At 46.8% G+C, this 11,724-nt stretch overlaps 1 protein-coding gene across 1 annotated transcript; it reads right to left on the reverse strand.

Annotated features, from left to right (window-relative positions):
* Positions 1 to 1,968: 1,968 nt before the first annotated feature.
* LOC144130179 (uncharacterized) lies at positions 1,969 to 9,710 on the reverse strand. Its single transcript, XM_077664179.1, has 4 exons — positions 9,451 to 9,710; positions 5,908 to 6,134; positions 4,937 to 5,207; positions 1,969 to 2,460 (listed from the first exon to the last, which is right to left on the reverse strand). Exons 2-4 carry the CDS (start codon positions 5,932 to 5,934, stop codon positions 2,348 to 2,350), a joined length of 411 nt encoding a protein of 136 aa, XP_077520305.1. The 5' UTR covers positions 5,935 to 6,134; positions 9,451 to 9,710; the 3' UTR covers positions 1,969 to 2,347.
* Between the last annotated feature and the right edge of the window lie 2,014 nt (positions 9,711 to 11,724).

Below are 11,724 nucleotides of genomic sequence, written 5' to 3' on the forward strand. Positions count from 1 at the left end.
TCACACTTCAATATTTTGCACGTACACATACACACACACACAAATGTATGCACACGAATGCAAGCACCCTTGAGCACGGCAAAAAAAACCCCGAAAATAACGTCAGCGAAGAGCGATGCAGCACCAAACCTAACCGACAGAGTAGACAGGGACGACTGAAAAGCTTGGACTTGCTCAAAATTTTTTTTTTTTTTTTGCTGGAACCTGTCGCTCCGGAATGTTCGGAATGTGCGGGGGCGCTCGTCGAAGACGGTGTTGGCCCGTCGGAGAACAGGACCACTAGCGTGACGTAGACTGCCGGGGAGAGGAGGACGTGAGCAGGCCTTGTAAAGTCGAGAAGGTGTTGACTGGGGGCGCGCGCTAGGCTGCCCACTGACGTCATCGTAGCGGGGATTCGAAGGCGGGGTGTCGCCCTAATTTCTTGCGAGCTACTGCGAGCAGCGATTTTAAAAAATATATTTCAAAATTATAAGGTCCACGCACAGCTTTCATATTTGACTCGATTACCAGAAAATACCCCTCTCTACAGACCTGCTGCACCAGGATATGCCCTTAATAATCATTTCAGGGTCATTTTAAAGGGTTAATGCCCATATATGCAGAATTGACTATTCTCCACATGCATGCAGTGATCGCTGGGTGTCCTCGCACCACTCCTGGTGCAGTGGTACAGCGGCTGAGGAATGCGCCCCTGCCCTGCGATGGTAGGTGCTAGCTTGTGAGACCTAGGTTGCTCATCCCGAGCAACCTCAAGGTCACGGAGAGAGGGTTTGGACAGACAAATATCGGAAAAATCCGAGATTGAGGGTTGAAGAGAGGCGCGAGCCAGATGCATTCTGCCGTGCGCCTGCCGAGCATTTAGACCTCGCTGTAAGCGGCACTGAAAAACCCAATAAGCGATGATTTAAGCGGCCAATACAAATCTGAGGATAGCCTTCATGTTTTCCACTGTAGTCCCGTACGAAGGCTATGAAACTTTTGAAAACGTTTGTTGTTAACGTGACGTAATATCGGCTGGAACACTCGCATGTTTACGACAAACGCGAGGAGAAACGATGCATGACGGTAAGGTGAACAGGATGGTGCGGTATTTTTCATGGAAAGTTCCAGATCCAGCTCTTCCTTAGAAACTTCAGGAACTGCTTTAGTGCGCTCGACACAACTAAATGACACACTTTTTGACTCATTTTTGTGTTGTCATTCGCGGGCACCTGACTGGTCCCTTTGTCTTTGGCGAAATACTTCCACCGCGTGCTTTAAACTTAATGTGGAGCAGTGGAAAGTAGCGCGGTCAAGGAGGGTGCCTGCTGATCAGCCCTCACTCGTCGAACGGGCCTAAGCTGCCACAGCCGCCGCAGGGGTCCTGGACTAGGACTCCACTCATGAAGACACCCAAGACGCTATGAGCTATGTATAAACGTTTTCTCAAAGTCCTTGTGCGTAGATTATGGGACCTTAGGCACAGTGAAAACAGAAAAAATTATGCAGCCAAAATAAAAATTCCAATGCCGAAAGGGTTAAATGACGGGCCTAATTCAAAAATTCTCCATCACCCTGCAATGCAACATTGCGACAGATGCAGGCTTTTTGCATGAATTTGCCGTTCTGGAGGCCTCCGGCATCTGTGGCGACTTACGCTTACCTTCCCAGGATGATTAAAAAGATTTTTTTCAAATGTTACCAATTCATGGAGTGCTGTGAGCTGAAATGAAATTCACGCTGCACAGCGAAAGCTGTTTTATGAAGCCCTTCCCATTTAGTTCCACGCGAAGCCCGTGACCAACCGGAGCGCAGCTGCTATGACGCAAGCGCCGTGGAGCAGCGTGTGGTGGCGCCAGCGTCGGCCGCAGCGGCAGCATGGGCATTCGGTGGCGCCAGCCATGGCGCAGCGGCAACATGAGAAGAAGCAACATTTATTGTCAGTGCCAGTATGGTACTCGCAGATAAAATATTTTCCCCACGCTCCATCAGGGACTTTAGGAAGTTCAATAACCTAATGCGTAGCAATGAAAATGTCATTGTGATTTCACTGCTACGCGCATTATTGTTCAGTAATGAATTTCTTATCCGAAATAACCTATACATATTCGATTCACATTTCAATAAATTGATAAACTCGCGGCTCTGCACAAAATATAAATTTCAGTTAGACGCGACGGCAGTTTAGGCGACTTTCCGGCTTCAAAATGCTTTCCTTCGGAAGAATGCCCAAAATGTCTCAGGAGCTGCGTCTGCGTCAATGAGCACTCGAGATCAGGCTCAGTGCGCAGCGTCTAGGACGAATTCTAGTGCGTAAAAGTCCAATTTTTGTCCCTTTCCGATGCGTCCCGAGGTTCTTGCACGAAACCTACAGAGACGTTGGCAGCGCCTGCATCCCCGCCGTCACGTGGTCTTTGGCTGATGATGTCGGTTCTTGTGCTTGGTCCTCAGCTCGTTCTGAAGTGGTGTGGCTCCGACCAACTGTTCGGTGTACAAAACGGCAGTTAGAATGACAACTATCACTATCATCATTATTTATCAATAATTAAAGCCCCTAGATGGGGTACTACTCTACGAGGGAGCCTTTAAATATAAAAGCATCCTCATGCTACTTAAATATGCCATACAATAACGCCCAAACTGAAGCCTTTCTTCGATATTTAGACACATCAGCTCAGATTCTATCATCATTTCTTTCCACGGCCTGAAAGACTTGAACATTTCATTTTTCGCAAAAGTCAGGAACAAATTCGAAGTTCCTTTCAACTGATATTTTCAATACGCATGCAGCAATAAACACTAAGGTGGTTGAAATCTTTTGGGCCAAATCTTAAATATGAAGGTTTTACAACATAGCAAAACTTTTTAAAGTAAAAATTAAAACATTACTGAAACCTAAGATGCATATTTCGATCACTAGCAAGCTAGCAGTGCTGGACTTAATTACTCTCAGATATATCAAGTGATCGTGGTGTACGACTAGGTTACTGAAAGCATGACATTGCGACACAGTACCTTGAACGAGAACGAAATGCATTCTGACCAGCAGATGGTAATACAAGTGAGGACTGACTGCACCTCGAGAGGAATTATACCGGCAGCGCACGTTCTCACATCTATAGAGATATAGGTAACGTGCAAAGAAATGTGGACAAATTGTGACTAGCAAATAGTCCATAAGATAAAAATGGTGATAGTGGTCAATGCTCAAAATCTCGAAACCCTAAATATGCGTGGCATCCACGCAGAGAGAGGACCAGCATAATGGTTGCATAGAGGGAGGTTAATCAGAACATATGCTCTGTGGGACATACGGCTATTCACGTAACATGTAAATAACTTTATAATAATGTGAACTTCTTAATTTATGACATCTTCGGGTGAGTAGGACTTGAAGCTTAGACAGCCACAACTTTACATCTCACAGAATTAGTAATTATTTTTCCAGGTTACTTATCTGTTAACAATAATATGTGGAGACCTTCAGGGTCCTATTCAGTAGACATCACTGGCAATTGTGTACATGAACTAATTAAATCATTAAGAAGTTTCTAGTTAAAAAGACTCACAACCAAGCAGAGCCTCGATCATATGTGTCATGGGCGCACGCCATGATATCAACGTAAATGTCGCACCTCAGACCTGCTTCGATCAGTACAAGAGATTGCGTGAACAACCTTCGTGGCCCTCTTTTTGAATGTCTTTTCTTAAGCTCCATCACCAGAACAGCTTCGTTTCGAAGTATGAGTAAATCCTGTTGCCAATGACCGGAATTTTGGGAACGAAAGCATCGCCCACGAAGCCTAGCGTTTTTTACCTACTACAGCACTTCCAACTCATGTGACCGGAACTGCGAACTGAATGGTTCGTACATCAAGATTTGGCATCAGTCAGTGTGCGATGACTCTGTGAAATGAGAATTATGAAGCAGTTTTGGCGCTGGCGCACTTTAATAGCTATGTCGGCTGCTTAGAAAATATGTCATGCTAATGCTGGTCTCTACTTGACGGCAATTTTCAACCAGAACGCTTTCGAGGAGTTCGCACGAAGCTAAGTAGGGTGCCAACTCGCCGCATACCCTATTCTAAAATTCCAACAGTGCAACAATTCGAAAATATGGAGATAAAATCACATTGAAAAAAAAGCGGCCAAACAGAATTGATTTGGTAAGCCAGCAGTGATGCCATTTCCACACTTGCTAAGACATCCCTGTCTTCAAGATAAAGCAGTTCCTGCTCAGTGCAAATGAAGGCTTCCTGGTGCCAGATGGAAGTACCTTCTCATTATTGGACGGTACTCTCCACTTCCACGCGTACTGGCCAATTGTCAGCAACACTGTTAGTTGTGAACGCCAGTGTCAAATATTCCGCCTGTGTGATCATGGGTGCTCGCATCATTTTATCACTATAGAATTACCTTCCTTATGTCCGTTATTTTTTTATTGCGCTTCGGGCCGCTACCTTTTCAAGACGTATGATAGCTTAAAAGGACGTCTTGCTGGGCAAGTTGGTAACTGTACATCTCTTTGGTTACAGGCCCGTGTTGCCTTCAAATAAATCAGTTGTGAGTGGCGCTCCGTCCCGTCTTTCTACCTTGTGTTGTGTCTGTTTACGCGCCTGCAACCAAAAAGACGTATGATAGCAACCCGTGTTAACAGCACTTCTTTTTTGTTTTTGTTTACAAAGGGCATCTGTTTTACCGTGATATTGAAAATTGGGTTGAAAAAAAATGAAAATTGGTTTTTGGGAAAAGGAAATGGCACAGTATCTGTCTCACATGTTGGCGGACACAAAGCTAAGATTGTGTACTGTAACGAGATACATAATCTGAGGGAGATACAGCATCGCCCTCGCACTAACCCTTCCCTAAAAATAACTAGCACGAAAAAATTGGATATCTGTTAAGATTCGATGTCAGATGACCCTTTTTGCAACTACTCCTACAATGGAACACTCACCAACAGGGAGTGCCTCCATGCGTGACGTGTCAGCCGCAAGCAATGCTAGCGCCGTTGCGTGGAAGGCGACGTTCCGAGTGACTCCTTTGCGCCGCTCTGCCGTGTAGCGCTTGTAGAGATGGACCACAGCGGCGATGTCGCCCCAGATCATCTTTAACATGCGCAAGATCACGAGCACTGCCAAGCTCAGAGCGAAGACCCATACGCAGGCCCCGACAGTGTTGTCACGCACGAAGTTCCGCATGTGTGGTCCGTACTTTTCGTGGTGCATCTGAAAAAAAGAGATGGCGCACAAGCCGATGCAAATTGTCGATCCTTGGTACAATGGATATACAACGTGATATTTTTGGAACTGTCACCTTTCTTCTGTTCATTGGTTACAGGAACGTTATTGTGCAAATGACTTGATTCTCTAAGGTAGACAAAATGACTGGGTATGTGGGTCTTATACCTGCCTGGACAAGCATCATGCCTCTCGATTAGGATCTATAAAGGTGTAAACAACAATGATCGTTGTGCTTAGCACAACCACGGAGCCTTTAAAGCATGGTGTGCGTGTCAAATACCGCAAAAGAGCAACCATTAACCCTCAGCTTGTAAGGAAATATGTACACAGTGCGTGCAGTGTGTGAAGCTCAGTATGTCAGCATCCGCATCCCCCGATGCTCCTTGAGTTAAAAGCAATTGTTCCCTGCCACCTCGGTTTTACTCAAGCGCAAGAACTACCGTGACATTTTTTATTTGTTAGCACTGAAAGTGAAAATTTGGTCGTCGGTAGGCGCGTCAAAGAATTCAATCCTCGCTTAAACTCTGTTAGTTTCACTTAGTGCTTGAGGGGAGATTGGCGTAAGGCCGAATTTTTACTGTCTGCAGCTTAAGCTGTTAGCGCAGAGATTCGCTAACCCGGTAACCTAGCATGCATTGCGCAAGAAAACATTCTCCGACCACAGTGGCCCATATATATAATATACCTGGATAACCTCGGCGTGCTCTGACATGGCAACATCTCATAGAAACATGCGCACGCCTCAAAGATGTCTTCCTTCGACCGACCCGACGGCTTCCGGCACCACGTGGGAAGTGTACAGGTCTCCGAGCCGTACAGGTACGACAGCGTGCGGGGCAGGCACACGAGGCACTTGCTGTAGCCGTCGTACGCGTACAAGAACACCGCCATAGCAGAACTGCCTCGCATCATCTGAAGAAACAACCAGCGCAGCAAGGTTTCATTACGTAATGCCAAAAGAGCCTCACTTATTCAGAGGGCCGCAAAGGTTACATCTTTCAGTAAAACATAGTAATACGGTTTTTCCGTACACGGCCGACATGGATAAAGAATGGAGATAAACCGCATGCTGAAGGCATAAAAGAGAACAGCTGCGTGTTCCAAACAGACTGACACATTTTTTCCAACTCTTCTGTAATGAATTCAGATACTTCCGAAGCCGCACACAAATAACGCACTATCGCAACAGTCCATGTACAAATAATCTCATCAGGACAGCTTCAAGACAACAGGACCGGGAGTTTGAAAGACACCCAACAAACACGTTGGGATAGTTAGCTTTTAATTATCCTTTATGTTCGAGGCTACATTGTTCCATGGAGACACAAATAATCAAAAGGCGACGGTAGAAGCGCCAAAATTCTTCCGCTTTTGAAGGAACTACGTGGCCGTACACAGAAAATTAACGTATTTTCTTATTCGAAACAGGGTGCACTGGATAGGCTATAGGGGGCTTTTCGTCTGTTTCCTTTCCATTATATCTTCGTCTACGATCATCAGTCACACTCCACTTTGTTCCATAACACTGCACTTGTTTCTTAGAAGACCTATTCAACCCAGTTGGTAGTGGGATTCTCTTAAAGAACATGGCGGTGGTTTCAGAATCGAGCCCAGGAGGCTGGATTCCGTTCTGTCAACGTCGCGTCGCCGAAAGATAACTTCGTAGGGTGTCTCGATGCACGCCGGCTTACTCCGTCGTTCAGGGTGGAGACAACCGCGACATTTGCACTATAGCGTAAACCCTAGCGGTGGCCGCCATGTTGGTGCCCAACGCGGAGGCAGCACATGGGCATCGCGCAGCTGCATGTCGACCATGAGGCGAAGAAAGGCGCGCCGCGTTGACAAGATGATGGGAACGTTTATTGCTAACGGTTGGCACATTGGCCTAAGATGAACTAAACGTAAAAATAAGCGTCGGCAAAGTAAAAGGCCATCACACTAAAATCTTATAATTCTTATTTTCAATGCTCAATCGACCACAGTATTTTTCAAGAAGCTTTAACATTGACAGAGAGCCGTAAAGACGATATCGTAACTTATTGCTGTTGCTGCTATTGCATTAATTTCCATAGTTAGTGCATTTAACTTACAATGATGCTAAAACTCTTAACAGCAGAAAACTACCGTGCTTAGATGCTGCATAAAAGCCATTTGGTAGCTGGGTGTACGATTAACATGATTACAAAAGCGCACTCAGACACGGCCGGACACAAGCATAGGCGACAAAACAGATGCTGTTTCTGAATATTGTCCTCCAGTCACCAACTAGCCTAATCACATGCTGTATAATGCTGCGCCAAGTACAAAACAACCCTGGCGATATTCGCTGTGCTGATGGCAGGATAACACTCTTAAGTGATCACTGCCTACCAATTTTAAATAGTTATCTTAACTCACTTCAAAACTGCAACGACCGCGACTCTTTTTTTATCTTATAATACGCTACCGTCACTGCATAATCCTAACAGTGTTTCAAGCGGCAACATGGTGACTTTCAGGTGAATTTCAGATAGATCATGCACTACACCTGACAACTCTTTTCTTTTTTTCCCTTCAGCTTGCTGCTAGTGCAAGATACCACCAACTTTTTCTGTAGTACATAGCTCCTTGTACGTAGCACTGTATCGTGGACGTGTACTTTTCAGCGCAACCAAAAAAACACACGCAAAAACGTGGTGACAAGACACAGCAGCGTTTATCCATACGCCTTCGCTAGCGAGTATACACACGCGCTTAAGAGCAGAGCATTGCTTATCCAGAAGTTAAACCAATTGCACACGCACACATATGCGCAGAAGATACAGAACAAATGAACGATAAATTCAGTGACTATGTACGCGCCAATCAACTGTGAAAGTCGAAGATGTGGTATTACTCGCACAAAACACCCGACCTGATCGTAGGATGTCAGTAGCCGTGTGGCTTATCTCGGAAGAAGAAACATTCCACAGCCATGTAGCGAGTGTTTCGTGAACAGGGCCACACATTCCTGAGCACTTTGCCAAAAACGCCGCGCACAAGTCTCTCCCAACCCCCAGCGATGAAGCGTGGGGAGCGCAATGGCCATCGCCACTTGGGAGGCAGCGTTTACCACTTCACAGAATGACTGACAAGGCGCTCCAAGGAGGCGTGCGCATCTAGGCACCCTACAACTTTCATTTAAGCAGCCTCGCCAAAAGGAGGAAGGGATCGAGGAACTTCGTAAAAACCGATAACAACACATTGCACGGCTCTGCGTGCTGTGGCGTAACGAACATGTTCTGTTTTGCTGGACGTCGAACGGACTTCAAGACTGTTTTCTCAAGCTCAATATGTCATTTGCTTGTTTATGCTCACAGTAAGTTACAAGCAAATTATCTACGATCGCTAGTGGATTTGTGTTGTCTTCTAGGTAGGACTTTTGAATGTGTGAGCTAACGCTACCGTTTCGAGACATGTAAGACGAGCTATTAGCCCTAACCGGAAGCTGTCGTTTATGCGTTGGCAGTTCGCAATCACTCGACACAGTGCGAGTTCACAACGTGCAAAAAGTTCCAAGATGCTGCAAAAAGCGATCCAGTTGCAGCCGTGCAGGTATGCTACGGTGCATGCTTGAATGTAATCATTTCAAAGTGCTAGAGTCTAGGCTCCCATTCCGTGTCCTTGGTGCCAGGGTAAACCTACAATAGAGCATGTCACATGGACCTGCCCTAAGGCAGACTTAGAGCCTAGAATAGACCGCCCGAGTGTGACGCAATGGGAGCACTTGCTGGCCAGCCATGACGAGGAAGCGCAATGATTTCTCTTACGTCGAGCCACGATGAAAGCTGTCAAGTGCGGCATCCTGTACCAAGGATCGATCACGGTGCCAGTGACCCATAAGGGTCAAGAGCACTTTAAATCTGTCGCTAATAAAGTTTTTTCTATCCATCCATCGCCGTGTCAGGTGGCAGTTACATTGGCTGGTCGTGCGAGATGGCTGTGTTTGAAACAGCTACCAGGCCATCTCAGTTGCGCATAACTTAACTCCTGAAACTATGTGCCAGGAGTGTGGTGTGAGGACTTCCCGCTTTCTCTAAATCTAAACTATAAAATGTCCATTTCTGCGAAGCGATACGCAAAGAAGACTCCAAGCCGTTGAAGGGGCTCAATAACGCTATCGCGTCATATCCTCAAAGAGGTGTTTCCTCAAGTTTTTCATGTATGTTATGTCGGGAAGTGCATTGGGAGCCAGTTTAGTCACTCTCACCGCTAATCTCGAGGCCAGCAGGGGATCACTCGCCCTGAACAAGACGGCCAGCCACACCGTGTAGAGCAGCCTGGTCAGGACCAAGACGGCGAAGGATGCACTGTGCCTCCCCTTGTGTAGCGCCTCGAGACACAGGTGCAGTACAACTTCGGGGCCAGCGAAGATTAGACTCGATCACAATCAGCGCTGGCACCTTCAGGTCGGTGAGCAGCGGTAAGGCGGACTGCCGGTGGCTCATCATCACGCCCAGGAACACCAGAAGAGGCAGGCCCTGTAGAAGTCGCAATAGGCGTGCCAGATGTGAAGCGCTGTTCCAGGGAACTGAAGTTCCCAATGAGGATACATGCATGGCGTCAAATGAAACCAACGTCCTGAGTGGAAATCCTAACAACAGAAAGTGACGGACTGCGTTGAGCCCACAACGCAACCTCCTTCTCGCTGTCAACTCCAGACAACCCCTCCTGACGAGACTGCGGGCAGATGATGACTGCTTTCGGGACAAGACCACGCCCTTCACCGCAGTATTCGTAATTTCCGCCTAAGCCAGTCTGTAGCGCATCCAGGCTTTCAGTGACACCCACTTCCATACAAGGCGTGGAAGCATGTGACGACCCTCCCTGACACATGTCGGTCATGTTTGGCACGTCCATGCTTGTGTTCCTTGAGTCCAGATAGTACGGCTATATACGGCAGCGAATTTTGAGCAGATGGCGGCAGGGAGGGGGACACTAGAGGCTTGGGCGCTTTCTCAGGCACTCGTCGCTTAGCGCAACTCGCACACCCAGTCAGGCTCTTTCCTCTTCTTCATTGTTGTTGTTGGCCTCTGTTGGAATGGCACATACCGACGGTGGAACATTTGCCGGGGTAAATTAACTATGGAAAGAAATATGTTGGTGTGACGATAAGAGACCGGAAGCGGGCGGAGTGGGCGAGGGAACAAACGCGGCTTAATGACATCCTAGTCGAAATCAAGAGGAAGAAATGGGCTTGGGCAAGGCATGTAATGCGAAGGCAAAATAACGGCTGGTCCTTAAGGGTAACGGAGTGGATCCCAAGAGAAAGCAATTGTAGCATAGGGCGGCAGAAAGTTGGTTGGGTGGATGATATTAAGAAATTTGCGGGAATACGGTGGGTATAGCAGCCAAATGACAGGGTTAATTGGAGAGACATGGGAGAGGCATTTGCCCTGCAGTGGGCGTAGTCAGGATGATGATGATGATAAACTCAAAGAGGAGGTATATATTTACCAACTTCTGTTGGGTAGGCCTTGGTTAACTTTTTGGATTCAAAAAGAATGGAATCTAGAAATACATAACGGACAAATGAACCTACATTACGCAATGATTTATTAATGTACAGTTACGCACACTGGTTTAAGAACGTGACTCCTGCAGGGCGCTTCCACCAAAGGACAGGAGAACATGAATACAAGGATGAAGCCCTGATCGAGCGAGGGGATCACCAAATAAGTTCTTCTCCGAGAAGAAAACCTGTGGAAGCAAAGGAGGAAGTGTTCAAGTCATTCAGCGTTTGGGCTTCGTTCACAAAAGTTCGACGACTGGCATAAAGATACAGACCCGAAAAGATCGTGAAGCAACCTTGCTCTTTCTCTTATGTTTCACGGCAATGCCTACGCTTGAAACCATTCACGGATATTTCTGAGCTAATGGTACACCACTTTCTTTTCCTTTTTTTTAAATTGCGTATCCAGACTGCCATGTTCGCTTGCTGGAAAACACTTTTATCTAGGAGGGTTTTATGTGGGCGCGGCACATCGATGTGTCATTCTTCGAGCCCCTAACCAGGGCACTGCTGACCCTGCAGCAGTGGCGTAAATCGGGGGGGGGGGAGGCAGGGGTTCCTGACCTTCCCCCCCCCTCCTCCCTTCGATCAGGGCGGGGGGACGCAGCATCCGAGTGCCACCAGGGTAAGAAATGCAGGTTCTGAGACACAACATGGGATCAGCTTGTTGCTGTGTCATGTAATGTAACATGTAACAAGATTTATGTAACGCTTACTGCGTGCTTGGTTGCTAAACAGCATTGCACCCCATGGGACAGTAGACACCTCCACAGCAGCAGAAACCTCCGTAACGTGTTTACCATTAGATTGCGTATCTGGAAATTCCTGTGATCACATTGTCTTCACCTGTTGGCACACATTGATGTGTGTGTCCTAACTTCACTTGCATTGATCCGATCTTTCACTTCTGACGCAAATTGTGTCTGCTGTACAAATAACAACATTCTTTAACTGATAAATTCGCATGCACTG

The sequence above is a fragment of the Amblyomma americanum genome, chromosome 1, assembly GCF_052857255.1.
Source record: "Amblyomma americanum isolate KBUSLIRL-KWMA chromosome 1, ASM5285725v1, whole genome shotgun sequence".
NCBI classification, from domain to species: domain Eukaryota; kingdom Metazoa; phylum Arthropoda; class Arachnida; order Ixodida; family Ixodidae; genus Amblyomma; species Amblyomma americanum.

What these genes read in the sequence shown, in the direction of transcription:
- LOC144130179 (XM_077664179.1), bottom strand. Translation starts at nt 5,934, where the DNA reads ATGTCAGAGCACGCCGAGGTTATCCAG. An exon ending in AGCACGCCGAGGTTATCCAG is followed by an intron (nt 5,208 to 5,907) that starts GTATATTATATA and finishes TCTTTTTTTCAG; the next exon opens with ATGCACCACGAAAAGTACGG. An exon ending in CATGGAGGCACTCCCTGTTG is followed by an intron (nt 2,461 to 4,936) that starts GTGAGTGTTCCA and finishes TACACCGAACAG; the next exon opens with TTGGTCGGAGCCACACCACT.